At 58.3% G+C, this 14,346-nt stretch overlaps 2 protein-coding genes across 20 annotated transcripts in view; one reads left to right on the top strand and one right to left on the bottom strand.

Moving 5' to 3' along the window:
• CLSTN1 (calsyntenin 1) overlaps positions 1-4,287 on the top strand; it is a 100,071-nt gene extending 95,784 nt beyond the window's left edge. For all 4 annotated transcript variants that reach the window (XM_015442926.3, XM_015442936.3, XM_015442932.3 and 1 more), the window contains 3 exons: positions 1,076-1,211; positions 1,586-1,770; positions 2,559-4,287. In XM_015442926.3, coding sequence (XP_015298412.2) covers positions 1,076-1,211; positions 1,586-1,770; positions 2,559-2,756 — 519 coding nt within the window. In that variant the 3' untranslated portion in view covers positions 2,757-4,287. The remainder of the gene's footprint in view (positions 1-1,075; positions 1,212-1,585; positions 1,771-2,558) is intronic.
• A 93-nt stretch (positions 4,288-4,380) lies between these two features.
• PIK3CD (phosphatidylinositol-4,5-bisphosphate 3-kinase catalytic subunit delta) overlaps positions 4,381-14,346 on the bottom strand; it is a 74,191-nt gene continuing 64,225 nt past the window's right edge. For 9 of the 16 annotated variants that reach the window (XM_045381084.3, XM_065534630.2, XM_045381107.3 and 6 more), the window contains 16 exons: positions 13,524-13,745; positions 12,425-12,521; positions 12,200-12,330; positions 11,781-11,831; positions 11,534-11,701; positions 11,079-11,200; positions 10,740-10,883; positions 10,467-10,566; positions 10,175-10,353; positions 9,974-10,086; positions 9,724-9,802; positions 9,038-9,205; positions 8,236-8,359; positions 7,907-8,052; positions 7,390-7,522; positions 4,381-6,360 (listed from right to left, as the gene is read on the bottom strand). In XM_045381084.3, the coding sequence (XP_045237019.1) occupies positions 6,223-6,360; positions 7,390-7,522; positions 7,907-8,052; positions 8,236-8,359; positions 9,038-9,205; positions 9,724-9,802; positions 9,974-10,086; positions 10,175-10,353; positions 10,467-10,566; positions 10,740-10,883; positions 11,079-11,200; positions 11,534-11,701; positions 11,781-11,831; positions 12,200-12,330; positions 12,425-12,521; positions 13,524-13,745 (2,115 nt within the window). In that variant the 3' untranslated portion in view covers positions 4,381-6,222. The remainder of the gene's footprint in view (positions 6,361-7,389; positions 7,523-7,906; positions 8,053-8,235; positions 8,360-9,037; positions 9,206-9,723; positions 9,803-9,973; positions 10,087-10,174; positions 10,354-10,466; positions 10,567-10,739; positions 10,884-11,078; positions 11,201-11,533; positions 11,702-11,780; positions 11,832-12,199; positions 12,331-12,424; positions 12,522-13,523; positions 13,746-14,346) is intronic. The other 7 variants (XM_065534620.2, XM_074020984.1, XM_074021004.1 and 4 more) reach the window with 3 other exon arrangements.

Consider the following 14,346-nt stretch of genomic DNA (forward strand, 5'->3'; position numbering starts at 1 on the left):
TCCCAAAGTGCTAGGATTACAGGCATGAACCACTGTGGCCAGCCAAGGGCGCTGTTTTAGAAAGAGCAGCTCCCAGGGAACCAAAAGTTCTTTGCATCTGTGCCAGGTCACTGGCCCTTCTGTGAATGAAATTGAGTCTTCGGCCCAGGTTGAGAGGGGCTCATGCAGGGACCCGCACGGGCAGGACCAGTACTGCTGAGGCTGGTGATGGTGACTCACAGGCCACACTGCGTAGAGGGCAGCTCATCCTGCTCTGAGGTCGTCTACAGACCTATCCAGCAGCTGCTTCATTGCTCAGGCCCTCTGTGGCCTGGAGAAAACTGACCCAAAGTTACTCTTAGCAATGGAACATCTCACCACGAACTCAAGAGCAGAATGCTAAATTCGGTGCTGCAGAACCGACGCCTGTTTTGTTTGAGCCAAAGGGGAACAGATTGGAAAGGAAATCAGTGGTAGTGATTGGCGCTGTCACACGACTGTGGTTTGAGGAAGAAAGGTCTGCGCCAGTGCTTCCCAAACGACCCAGGGGGAGGGCCGTCGGCTTGTTTTTCTGCTCTTGTTTTGAGCATAATCTTTTATAAAATGCAAGAAAAATGGATTGCGGCCAGGTGCGTGGTGCTTGTCTGTAGTCCCAGCTACCTGAGAGGCTGAAGGGGGGGGATTACTTGAGCACAGAAGTTCCAGGCTGCAGTGAGTCGTGATCATGTCTGTGAACAGCTCCTGTGCTCCAGCCTGGGCAGCACAGCAAGACCCAGTCTCAACAAATAATAATAATAATAATTAGAAAAGTGATACATTTCTGGAACGTCTGACAATACTAGATTGTTACAGCAGTTTTTAAGTGCTTAGTACTCTCTTTTGTTTGGTTGGTTTTTATTTTTCTGTTTCTGTTTTTTAAGTGCTTACTCTTGATTTTTTTTTTTTTTTGGTCTTTTTCCCGTAGCTCCATTTGCCCCCAGCTGCAGTCCTGGAGCCACTCTGAGTGGCACTGGTCATGCCAGCTGCGGGACTCCACTGTCACCTCTGGGATAGGCTCAGGATGTCTCCAGCGTTCCTTTCTCTTTCTCCGCTGTAGGTGAATGTAATCCACACGGCCAACCCTGTGGAACACGCCAACCACATGGCTGCCCAGCCACAGTTCGTGCACCCGGAACACCGCTCCTTTGTTGACCTGTCAGGCCACAACCTGGCCAACCCCCACCCATTTGCAGGTAGGACAAGGGGAGGGAGACTGAGCAGAGATGCTCCATGCCGTCCGCCCTGCCCCCACCCCACCGTGGGCACAGCCTCCTGCTCAGCATGACTGCCGGTCAGTCCCTGTCCCAATTATTCCCCGTCACACACAAGAAAACGAAAGCCCTCAAAGAGGGCAGATGATGTCACCCGCAGCTATAGAGCAGGATGTGGCCGAGCCAGATTCGAGGCCCATGCTGAGCTTTTCCTGGTATTTCCTCCTGGCATCTGGGTTCAGATGAAGCATGCCGTCCAGACCGTTTTGACCGGGCACAGCCGAGGAGGTCAAGGGCACGGTGGCCCTCTGGGCTGAGTGACCTCACTCACGCCTCGCCCCCTCATTCTCCCACAGTCGTCCCCAGCACTGCGACCGTTGTGATTGTGGTGTGCGTCAGCTTCCTGGTGTTCATGATCATCCTGGGGGTGTTTCGGATCCGTGCCGCACATCAGCGGACCATGCGGGATCAGGACACCGGGAAGGAGAACGAGATGGACTGGGACGACTCCGCCTTGACCATCACTGTCAACCCCATGGAGGTAGGAGTGGGCAGGCGACCTCCAAGACTGAGAGGCAGTGCGGGCCAGGGCCTCCGAGAAGCCAGTATGGCGCGGCTCCTTCGGGTTCACACGCTTTCCATCGCATCATCTGCTCAGCAAGCCTGGGGCTTAGGTGTCTTCATGGGTAAACCGAGGCTCAGAGAGGCCTTATTCAAGGCCGTGCTGCCTACTAAGTGTGGAGGTGAGCCGTGCCAGGGCTGGGCGCTCTTGGCCATGGGACTCCTGAGAGAATTCTCTGGTGGGGTAGCCGAGGTGCTGTCCCCAGCTGCCTTGTATGTGGGTGACTCCATGGGTACTCACTGGAGCTTTGTTTTCCCTTCACTTCTTTTTTGTTGTTGTTGCTAAGATGGAGTCTCCCTGTGTCGCCCAGGCTGGAGTGCAGTGGCGCCATCTCGGCTCACTGCAAGCTCCGCCTCCCAGATTGACACCATTCTCCGGCCTCAGCCTCCCAAGTAGCTGGGACTACAGGTGCCCACAACCACGCCTGGCTAATTTTTTGTATTTTTAGTAGAGATGGGGTTTCACCGTGTTAGCCAGGATGGTCTCGATCTCCTGACCTCATGATCCGCCCACCTCGGCCTCCCAAAGTGTGGGGATTACAGGCGTGAGCCACCGTGCCCGGCCTTCCCTTCACTTCTGGCTACTCTCGCTGGGGAGGGAGACGCTGGGGCAAGTTCTCCTTCCTCTGTGGCTGTGGAGAGGAGAATGCCGGGTGACAGGGCTGTGGGCAGGGCTGGACTCACGTGGCTGTCACTTCTTCTTGCCAGACCTACGAGGACCAGCATAGCAGTGAGGAGGAGGAGGAGGAAGAGGAGGAAGAGGAGAGCGAGGACGGCGAGGAAGAAGATGACATCACCAGCGCAGAGTCGGAGAGCAGCGAGGAGGAGGAGGGGGAGCAGGGCGACCCCCAGAACGCGACCCGGCAGCAGCAGCTGGAGTGGGATGACTCCACCCTCAGCTACTGACCCGCGCCCCCGGCCATCTTGGTTTCTGCTTCCAAAGACTCTGCTGCCATCTGTTCTCCCAGTCCCAAGGGTCCACGATGTACAAAGTCATTTCAGCCAGTAGGTGTGCAGACCCCTCCCCGCCACGATCGTCGCCGTGCTTGGTGTGTAGGACCCTAGGCTCCCGCCTGCCCTCTGCCTGGTCGCTCTCTTCAGTCCCACGAGGAGCCGACACGTCCTCTCTGGCCGCCATCCGGCTCGCACAGGGGCCTCGCAGCGCCTCAGGCCCTGCATTTGTGTCTGGAGTCTCCCCCGCCCCGGGGAGAGGACGCTGGCCCCTCACACTCCAGAAAAGCCATGCCAGCTGGACTCGTTGACAAAGGGTAAAACATGCTCACTCCCACCCGGTAATCATTTTTTTCTTTTTTAAAAAAAGTTTTTATTTTTTCCAAACTAGTGCATGTATAAATAATGGCAGGATGGGGGGGGTACTGTGTAGATGATTAACTGACTTTTTAATATTTTGTAAATAAATCGGATTCCTTGTGTCCTTTGTGCTAGTGTAACCCGGGACTGGAATGTAAAGTGAAGTTCAGAGCTCTGAGCACGGGCTCTTCCCACCGGGCCCTCCCTCCCCAGACGCCGAAGGGAGAGGCCCAGCCCCGTCCCAGCCCCGTCCCAGCCCCTGCTCAGGTCTGAGTGTGGCCGGGAGTCAGGGTCACAGGCCTTTAGCTGTGCTGCTCAAGAGACTGGACCAGGGCCACCCTTTGGCAGCTACAAGTAGCCGGGCCTCACCTTTGGGATTTGACCTGTTCCTAATTTGGCGTGGGGTGCAGGGGTGCGGGGTCACTGGCCCCTTTTCCACACTCCTCCGACAGCAGCTCCCTGTGCAGTGGCCTGGTCTCACCGTGTGCAGCCTTGTGGTTTATGCTGAGATGTGCATTTCCCTGCTGGTAAAAGGAGAGACTGACAGGTGTCCTGCAGACCGGCTGACCACTCCCTTCGGAGAAGGCAGGAGGCCTGAGTGATCTGTACTCAGAACGTCCAGCAGAGACCCATGGCCTGAAGGCAAAGTGCTGGAATTTTCCACAACAGCCTGTTCTCTCCTCTCTCCTCCCCAGAGCCCCCGCCCCCGTGGGATGCCTCCTGCCATCAGGGGGGTTGAAATCCCTCTCCCCCCAGGAGCCCTGCTGCTGTGTTCAGTGGTAGGGCAAAAGGAGAGAAAATAGTCATGGTCTAAAAACCCACATAGCACTTTGCTCTTAGTTACATGTAAACTTTTAGATTTCTAAAACGGGTGGGCAATCATTCTGAATACTGTTCTGTGACCCTGACTGCTGGTTCTGAGGACACTGGTGGCTGTGCTGTGCTGTGTGTGGCCATCCTCCATGTCCTGTCCCTGTAGCTGCTCCGTTTAGACAGCGGACAGACGCTCACGCCCAGGGGATGTCCTCATGCTGTCACTGCGCGGTTTCCCTTCGCAGATGTGTATATTGATGATTGACAGGTCAGAAAGTGTATCTGCTACAATAAAGTTCTGGTTCTAACTCCAGCCGGAGCGGGGTTTGTCTTCTCTCCTGTTTTGGTTTTAAACCTGCACTCCCTTGTTTCTTTTTGAGCCGAGAACATAAGAACATAAAAATACTTTTTCTTTCTTTTCATCTGCCTTTACTTCTCATTTCAAGGTTTCACAGAGTGCTGGTCTCAACCCACATCAGTGATACTGAACTCGCCTTCCCCAGACAGAAACATGAAATGACTTAAAAAAATAGAAAATATTCTTCTCGCCAGGCACACAAGACTGTACACCCAAACCAGAAACGCTGTGGCTGTGCAAAGTGTGCTCCCACGCCCGCGCACACAGGCGCACTTAAATAAATAACACGCGCACGCACGGCTTTCCCCATTTCAAAAAGGCAGACGGTCTGGTGAGTTTCAGCACTTGCTAGGAACAGGCGTGTGGCCAGGGAGGTGCCCCGCGGGTAGCACTGGCTGCTGACGGACCCCTGGTGGATCAGAACAGAGCTGGCACCTGAGCCGCTGAGCAGGCGGCTACTTCTGGCTCTGTTGAGTTTTGGAAGACCTTTGAGAGATCAACAGCATCACCGGGTAGGTCCTGAGTCCACGGCTGATACGTTAGGGTCACCTGGGGGCTGCTAAAAGCCCATAGTCCTAGCCCCATCTGCAGAGTTGGCTTCTGAAGGCTGGGAGAAGCCCTGGAACCTGCATTTCTAAAGCTGTTCAAATCCAGGCCTTTGGAGGCTTAAGACTAAGCCTGCACCATTTCAAACTAAGTACAGTCAAAGAGAAAGATCCCAGCATGCGTCCTCGCTCTCACACTTCTGCTACCTGAGCACTCTCACAGCAGGTTCCCAAAAGAGATCTGGCCTCATCCTTTTGTTAAAACCTGCTTTGAGAGGTGGCTTAGATAATGGCAGAGTGGGCTGGGCACGGCGTCATGCCTGTAATGCCAGCACTTTGGGAGGCTGAGGTGGGTGGATCACCTGGAGGTCAGGAGTTCGAGACCAGCCTGGCCAACATGGTGAAACCCTGTCTCTACTAAAAATACAAAAATTAGCTGGCTATGGTGGTGGACGCCTGTAACCCCAGCTACTCAGGAGGCTGAGTACCTGGGAGGCTCAGAACCCGGGAGGTGGAGGTTACAGTGAGCCACGATTGCACCACTGCGCTCCAGCCTGGGCAACTGAGACTCCATCTCAAAAAAAAAAAAAAAATTGAGATAATGGCGGAGTATTCGCCTCTGACCCACCTTCGCCTTCGTGTGTGACCAGGGTGAGCTACTCGAGGCCCAGATCTCTTTAACACGCCCTGAGGACCAGCGCAGATTCTCCTTTATGGGGCTGGGCCTGATCTCCCCAGTCGTAGAGGTGTGGTGAGTCATCTATTGTTTTCTTACCTGCAAACAAAATCACTTTACAGCAGAGAGAGGTGAGGGAATTCTCGTACCCAAGACCCACTTGAAAAGTGGAGAGCAAACATCCCTGAATCTAGAGGGTACCCCAGGCACCTTGGGGAGCTGCCAGAACTCAGTCTAGGGAGGACACACAGGGCGGGTTGCACAAGGATCAGGGCGTCCTGTCGGACAGTAGGCACCAGGTGACCGCCAGGCGCCAGGACCCAGGCAGTCTGGCGGGAGGCCTGGGAAGGTGGTGACCCCAGGAGGAGAACAGTCTTCGCTGGGCCCAGATCCACCAGCTGGAAGACTTGGGGTGACAGTCCTCAGCCGAGAGCCAGGTGCGGCCTCGAGGGGCCCAGCACCGCCGCTGCACAGAGGAGGCATTTCCGTTTATGGCTGTTTAGCTCCTTAAGACATTTCAAGTCATAAATAAATAACCACTGTAAACAAAAGGCAGCTGTGTAAGTTCTTTTTGCAGTTCAGGCTCTTCAGCCCCTTTAGGACAACCAGCGTGCCTGGTCCCCACGGCCCGCGGCTGCCTCCTCTCGGGCCCAGGGCTGGGAGATGCCGCTACTGCCTGTTGTCCTTGGACACGTTGTGGGCCAGCCAGTTCACTTTGGTTTTCCAGCTCTCACGGAGGGCTTCATTAAACTTCACTCGGAAGTGCTTCAGCGCCTCCTCCTCTGTTTTCCCCAGTGCCAGGGAGTCCTGCGAACAAATCACAGCGGTGTCCGCGTTAAGGGGACCCGGACCTTGCTCTGGGATGCGGCCCTCTCTGGGGACTTCAGAGTCACTGCATGAAGGGGTTAGCAGAGAGCCCCCGGCATCCCAGGAAAAGCTCTCTATTCCGATCCCGCCCTCAAATGAAGGTACCAAAGACGTCTTGGCCCCAGAGCCCCTAGTTCCCAGGTTGACACCGTGCCCGGCCCACTCTGCCATTATCTAAGCCACCTCTGAAAGCAGGTTTTTATATATATATATATTTTTTTTTTGGAGACAGTCTTACTCTGTCGCCTAGGCTGGAGTGCAGTGGCATGATCTCGGCTCACTGCAACTTCTGCCTGCCAGGTTCAAGTGATTCTTCTGCCTCAGCCTCCTGAGTAGCTGGGATTAGAGGTGCCTGCTACCACACCTGGCTAACTTTTCTATTTTTAGTAGAGACAGGGTTTCACCATGTTGGTCAGGCTGATCTCGAACTCCTGACCTCATGATCCACCTGCCTTGGCCTCCCAAAGTGCTGGGGTTACAGGTGTGCACCACCATGCTCGGCTAATTTTGTATTTTTAGTAGAGATGGGGTTTCTCCATGTTGGTCAGGCTGGTCTCGAACTCCCGACCTCAGGTGATCCACCCACCTCGGCCTCCCAAAGTGCTGGGATTACAGGCGTGAGCCACTGCGCCCGGCCGAAAAATATCTTTTAGAAGGCAGAGGGAGCCAGATCTCATGTGGCCCTGTGGATACCTGAAAGCCCCGCAGCCCGAGCACAGTGGCCCAACCCGAAGAGATCACTACACATCTGCCACTAGGTGGAACCATGCCCAGGTGGCTCAACTCTGCTACAGCCACTTCCCCCTCCACCGCCCACCAACCCTACTGCTGGGTCCTGGGACGGCGTAAGGCACACAGAGCTCAGTGCCCTTTGGGGCCTACTGCACTCAGGGCCCTCCTAGGTCGAATTGCTCGGGGGCAGGCCTTGGAAGGCCATTGGCGACAGAAGACTCCCTGCCTGGCACATACCTTGAGGTACTGGATGTCTTTGGAGCAGCTGAGCTCAGGCAGGCCTGCCGCCCGCATCAGGGCAAAGAGGTGGAGGAAGAGAAGCCCATGGCGCCGCAGGATGGTGTAGGCCCTTTCACAGTAGCCCCGGAACCTGCAGGTGGGGGGCACAGGAGGTGAGAGGCTCTGGGTCCTCCCAGCCACAGGCCAGAGGGCCTCTCTGCATTCAACCAGCCCCTTCCCTGAAGGCACCTGCCCTTGCCCTGGAAATGGGTGGACACAAGGCCCCCAGTTCTTCTAACTGACCCCCGTGCCCCAGCCAGCCTCCTGCTATACGACCCACAAACCTGCCCACATTGCCCAAAAGGGGCACTGCAGGGCAGAGCAGGGGCATATTTCAAACCCATCACCAGCTGGGGTGAGGGGCCAAGTTTGGGGCTGAGAGCTGAGCCCCATCCTGCACCCTGCCTGGGAACCTCTGCCCTGTTCCCTGGGGCCCCACACTGAGGGGCATCTGGTGGGGCTCAGGCACTCTTACCTTTCAAATTTCTCACTGTTATTAGTCTTCCCCTGCTGAATCACATGGACAAAGTCATAGGTGAGGATGAATGGGACACGCTCACGGTTGATTCCAAACTTGGTCTTGAAATTCCCCAGAAAGTGGCCAAAATCAATGTGGAACAGCTGAGGGGAGAGGAGAGGAGGGGGAGGATTGAGAAGGTGTCAGAGAGGAGAGAATCCAGGGGAGACAGGAAGCCAGCAGGGCTGGGGGACCCCTGCCACAGAGCTGTGTGCCGGGCAGAAGGGCCAGCAGGCTGGGGCCAGAAGCCAGGTCCCCGTGGCAGCTGCCAGCACCACCCCCTGTACCTGCCCACTCTCTCGGATCATGATGTTGTCGCTGTGCCGATCGCCGATGCCCAGCACGTATGTGGCCACACAGTAGCCAGCACAGGAGAGGGTGAACTCCTCAATGGCTCGATCCAGGGCCTCCCTGGGTGGGGAAGATTGAAAACCATGGCCACACCATTTTGCAGCTCCTCCTACCAAGAGGTGGGTTATTACTCCCTCTCCCCTTGAATCTGGCCCTGTGACTTGCTTTGACCAACAGAACATGGAGGACACAACACCGGATGTCGCTTGCAGACGCTACTCCAGAGCCAAGGCCTGAAGACACCTGCAGATCTTGAACCCCACACCCTCAATACAGAGCCATGGAGAGAAGGTGAGGCTGCTAAATGAGGACGCCTCATGCAGAGAGGCATCACAGACAGCTGGCGCCAAGGCCCCAGGAATGAGATGCGTTATCTCAGACCCTGCTGGCCCAGTTAAGGCACCAGATGAGAACAGCTGCAGAGTGATTATGCAGAACCAGCAGAAGGGCCGCCCAGCTGAGCCCAGCCCTAGACTGCAAATTTGTGAGCCAATCTTAAATGGCTGTTTTTTAAGGCCCTGCACTTTGGATGGTGTTGCATAGCAAGAGACACTGATACTTGGGGAACAGAGACCCGCCTCACCCCAACCCAGACACAGGCTGGTCCTCAACTGAGCCAAATAGCCACAGAGATGGTCTGAGGCCCCTCCCCGCTCCTTTGCTCTGACAGGTTAGGCCTCCCACTCCACACCTCTTGGAAAGAAGGTGTGGAGTCTCCTCCCTGGGCCTGAAACCCACCCTGGGTTCTTGGACTTCAGCCAGTTGAGCAGGGCATCCTTGTTGAAGGCGGCTGTGGCTGCCATGTTGCTCTTGTTGAGTTGGATGTTGGCAATGGTGTCTGAGCGGAGTACCACCTCAATGAGGCCTGTGCGGTCCCCGGTGGGGAGGCAGCCGTAGGGGGTCATCCTAGGCAAGTGGGAAGAGGGACGGGCAAATGGCATGGTCAAGGGCTGTCCCTGAGGCCACTTGAGCCCCAGAAACTCATGGTTCCCCCAAAAGCCACAGAAGATGCTGTTGCCCACATTGCTAAAAAGCAGGGGAGCGATGCTGGCTCCTTGGAGACACCAGCACCAGCACCTCAGGTGCAGAAAGCACCATGGCTGAGCTCACATTTGCTTGGAACAGAACCAGCCAGGGGCCTTGGGAGAAGATGCCACTGTTTCCCAAGATGGGCTGAGGGAGCCAGGGGCACCCGGGCGACTAAAGCAACAGAGCAGGGTACACACTAAGCCCCAGGAGTGGCCTTCATGCATACTGCTGCCCACCGCCTCCTGGCCTAGAGTTAAACTGCTCCCAGCTCTTCCTAGGACAGCCCTTTCCCCAGCTAAGATGGTCATGCCACCTTCGACAAGGACCCTTCCAGAGGCACAGACTCCCAGGCTAGGCACAGACACCAAGGGACGACAGCGGGTGGGGGCCCTCACCTCAGGTCCAGCCCCTCCTGCTTCCACAGGACGTCCATGAGCTGGATCATCTGCAGGGTCAGCATGTCCTGCCGGAGGTCTGTGCCGCCGGCCAGTGGGAGGAGAAGTATGAGTTTCTGGTAGGTTCTCTGCTTCCAGCCACACCCAAGCTCCTAAGTCCCAGGATTCTGTCTTCTCCACCCCGACTCTAGGAGCACCCCAGGACCCCCCAGGGCAGCACAGGCGGGGTGTGGGGAGCCCAGGCCCTCACCATCCCCGTTCTTAAAGATGATGCCCACGCTGCCGCCGCTGCCTGCCTCCTCGTTGCTGTACATGATCCACAGGGGCTTCATCTTGGAGTCCATGAAGGTGCACTGCTCCACACTGCCGGGACAGAGAGCGGGCAGTCAGGGGGCTCCTCCGCCGGCCTCCCAGGGGTGGGAGGAGCCCTCATGGTGGGGCTTGGGCTCACCAGACTTCAGCCAGCAGGGTGCTGGGGTCGAGTGGGGACTGCAGGTGGGAGAGGGCCTCTAGGTAGGCCTCCTGCCGCATGCACAAGTGCATCAGCTCCTTCGTCTGGGGCTTGGGGGTCTTCTGAGAGCTCAGCTTGACGAAGTCGTTCAGTGCCTTCAGTTTGCTCAGTGCTTCCCCCTGGTGGGCAGATGGGAGAGTGGCAGTGGGCAGGTCCCAGCCTTGGCCCAGCCCTGGGGATTCTCAGAGGCTCAGGGCCGCTGCCTGCCCACCCCCAGGGCCCTGAGCCTCACCTGCTTCATCAGCACCTTCATGTGGTGGGTGCTGCCCCTGCAGTAGGCCTCCAAGATGAGGCCGAAGCGCAGGGCCACCGACGGCACGTGCATCTCGGAGCTGGAAGGGGAAGGGAGGGCTGAGCCTCGCCAGGCAGGACCACGCAGCCCCTCCCACCCAGCAGGACCTAGTGAGGCCAGGACACCCAGGCCTGCTGGAAACATCCCCCATGGCCTTCCGGGGAGACTCAGGGGCTGGGATTCCCACAGAACGGCTGGGGCGAGTCCCGCTACCGGAGGTGCCAGAAAAGGAAGTGGCCGATCTTGCGGTTGGCCAGGGCCCGGTCCAGCAGGAATTTGGTCAGCTCGCAGTCCAGGTAGGACTCATACTTTAGCACCTGCACCAGCTGCAGCAAGTACTGGAACAGCTCATCGTCCCTGCAGGGAAGGAAGGCGCTGGGGCCCGGAGCTCCCTGACTCAGGACAGGAGGGAGCTCCCTCGGCAGCCAGAGGGAGGCCAGGCAGGAGGGAGCAAGCCCACGAGAAGTTTCAGGCCCCATCCAGAGCCCAGGTCCTGGCAGCCAGGACACAGCTGCCCTCTGGAGAAGTGGGGAATTCCCAGCTGGGACTCACGTCAGTTTCCGCAGCGACTTGATGGCAAAGGAGCCTACGTGGCAATCAGGGAAGCTGAAGTCCAGCAGCTCCAGGGCGCTCAGGACAGGCAGCTCCGGCCAGGAGCACAGCAGGTAGAGCATCTGTGGGGAGTAGAGGCCGAGGTCAGGCTTCGGGGTGGCCGGGGTCAGGGTGGAGGTGGTCGGGGTCAGGATGATGGCCGGCCAGGGTCAGGGTGAGGGTTGGCCGGGGTCAGGGTGAGGGTTGGCCGGGGTCAGGATGATGGCCGGCCAGGGTCAGGATGAGGGTTGGCCGGGGTCAGGGTGAGGGTTGGCCGGGGTCAGGGTGAGGGTTGGCTGGGGTCAGGATGATGGCCGGCCGGGGTCAGGGTGAGGGTTGGCCAGGGTCAGGGTGGTGGGTAGCCAGATGCTGTGGTCTGCCCCCAGCTTCACCCTCAGGTGCCCCTCCCCACCCACCTGGGCCACATCCTCGTGCTTGTTCCACTTGGTGACCAGCAGCAGCCGGGCTAGCGCCTCCGGGAAGTGCTCCTGGACTTCGTGCCGCAGCTTCCACACCAGGTCCTTCTCATGCTCATACAGCTCCCCAGACCCCCGCCGCTCCAGGATTTCCCGCAGCTGCAGCTGCTGAGGGGTATGGGCAGGGGTGAGGGCTCTGGCTCCATGCCGGCTCCGTGCCCCCACCCCACACCCCCACCTCACTCACCTCCTCCTCAGTGACATGTACACACTCACTGTGCCGCCCCAGCTCCAAGATCTGCAACAAACAGCTGCACTCAGCGTCCCCCAGGGCCTGGACCAGCCCAGGCAGGATCCCCAGGCAGGGGGTCGCCACCCCGATCATCCTTGAGGGGGCGCTGTCCCGTGCATGGAGGCATATCCACAGTAGCTCTGGCCTCCACCCACGAGATGCCAAGAGCATCCCTCCCAGCAGCTGTGACAATCGAAAATGTCATCAGATTGCGCAGCGTCCCTGCAGGCAAAATGGCCCCTGGGAAGACCCCAGATATGCCTGGTAGCCCGGCCCCAACGTGGCCAGGGAGCACTCTCTGAAGAGCTCCAGGAGCAGGGCCAGGAGAGCTCCCCGTCAGCCCCTCAGCCTCACGTGGCGGGGCCCCCACTGACCTTCTCCAGGGCGGGATAGTACACGGGGTGCGGGGCCACCTCAGGCAGGCAGATGAGCAGGGCGGCGGCGCTATCCGTGTTGGGGTTACTACGCACAGTGCCTGTGGGGTTCAGCAGCTCGCCCTTCTCATCTGAACACAGGGGCAGAGGAAGTTGTAGAGGGGAGACCAGCATTTCTGGGACCCTCACATTCCCAACGCCTCTCCCTCCCGGGCCTGGGCCGACCTGGGACGGAGGGCCACATGTAGAGACAGCGTTCCCCAGTCTTAAGCTGGTCCTTGTAGTCAAACAGCATGAGGTTGGCCCAGGCAATGGGGCAGTCCTGCAGGAGGACAGGGCAGGTGAGGACAGCCACTCAGGGGCCTCTAGACCCAACTTCGCTGCCCTCCCCCGGCACCCCACCCGAGAAGACCCAGAGCCCAGCTAAGGTCTCCCCACCAGACCCCTGGGAGACCCTGCTTGGGGAAGGAGAGGAGCCGCTTTTTCCTCTTTCCTCTGAGGGCTCCAGAGGTGAAGCCAGCCGACATCTGCTGCCCCCTCCTGTTCCCACCCTCACCCCTACTCAGGCTTTTTTTTTTTTTTTTTTTGAGACGGAGTCTTGCTGTGTCGCCCAGGCTGGAGTGTAGTGGCGCGATCTCGGCTCACTGCAACCTCCGCCTCCTGGGTTCAAGCAATTCTCATGCCTCAGCCTCCCAAGTAGGCATGCACCACCACGCCTGGCTAATTTTTTTGTATATTTAGTAGAGACGGGGTTTCATCATATTGGCCAGGCTGGTCTCAAACTCCTGACCTCGTGAGCCACCCGCCTTGGCCTCCCAGAGTGCTGGGATTACAGGCATGAGCCACCACGCCCGGCCCTCCTGGCTTCTTGAGAAATCCCCAAACAGACGGCACAGCCCGGAGGCCAGCCCAGCCCAGCTCAGCTCGGAGTGAATCAGCCCCAAGGGGAGCCACATACTGGGACCATGACTCAGCACCCAGCCACTGTGCCTCCAGGCCAGCCACTGAGTCAGGCTTTTCTGCTCCAGGGATGACACTGTGCTTGTCCTTCCATCCCAGGGCACTACCTGCAGGTTCCTGCAGGACCACAGCCCAGGCCAGATATTCTGAGGCAGCATGCATAGGAGCCCAGGAGCCCAGAGTGTCCCTCGAGCAGGGCTGGTGGCCAGACTGGGGTGGACGAGGAGGCTGGGGTCCACAAGCAATCCCAGGACTCCCATCCCCAGGCTGTGTGCTTGCCGGGAGGAGAGTGGTGAGTGGCCCAGCAAGGGGCTGCGCTGGCTCCCCGGGGCCTGCACCCCTCCCCGCCGGCCCCGGGACCCACCGCCTTCTTGGACTTCTTCTTGGTGGAGCGGGCCTTCTTGGCTTTCTCGATCACGGCGTACAGTGCAAAGCAGAGACGGGCCATGCGGGGCAGGTCGCAGATGTGGATGTCGAACTCTAGCCGCTGCTTCCACACAGGTTCCGAGCACACGCTCACCTCCGAGCTGGACACCGTCTTGCACAGCATCTCGTTGCCGTGGAAAAGCCCTGCCTGCACCACCAGCTGCAGAAGGTGCCAGGATGAGGGGTGAGGGGTGAGGGGGTCCAGCCCCTCTCCCCTCCCCTTAAGGAGGTGTCAATCTCCCTGTTGCATGTCCTCAGGTGGGTCTGAACTCTACTTCCCATGCAAAGGAAGGTGGTGCAGCACAGGGAAGGCCTGAGGGGCACGCGTGGCCCTGGGGTGAGGGAGGATACCATGGGCTAGGCACGGGTGCCCTTGTCTCAGCTCCCCCAACTCTGGGGACCTCGGGGCATGTCCATTCCCCACTCCAGGATTCAGTTTCCCCATCAGGGATCCGCAACTCCAGGGACCCTTGCTCTAACATCCTAGGGCTCCCCGGACTTCTCAGATTCCTAGGAGCCCATGTGGGTGGGGAAGGACTTTTCTTGCCACCTGATGTCTGGCCCCCTCCAATTCCATCTGACACCACCACCCTGGAAGTCCCTCTGATCCAATCGCCCTCGATTCCTGCCAGAGGAACCCAGACCTGCCCTGCTCATACAGTTTCCCCAGTGAAACACGCTCCAGGCAGGAGAGCCAACCTGAGGACTCAGGTATCGCGTCCTGCAAACAGGACAATAAAACCCATGCCTGCAGGCTGTTG

Source organism: Macaca fascicularis, chromosome 1 (genome assembly GCF_037993035.2).
Source record: "Macaca fascicularis isolate 582-1 chromosome 1, T2T-MFA8v1.1".
Lineage (NCBI taxonomy): Eukaryota > Metazoa > Chordata > Mammalia > Primates > Cercopithecidae > Macaca > Macaca fascicularis.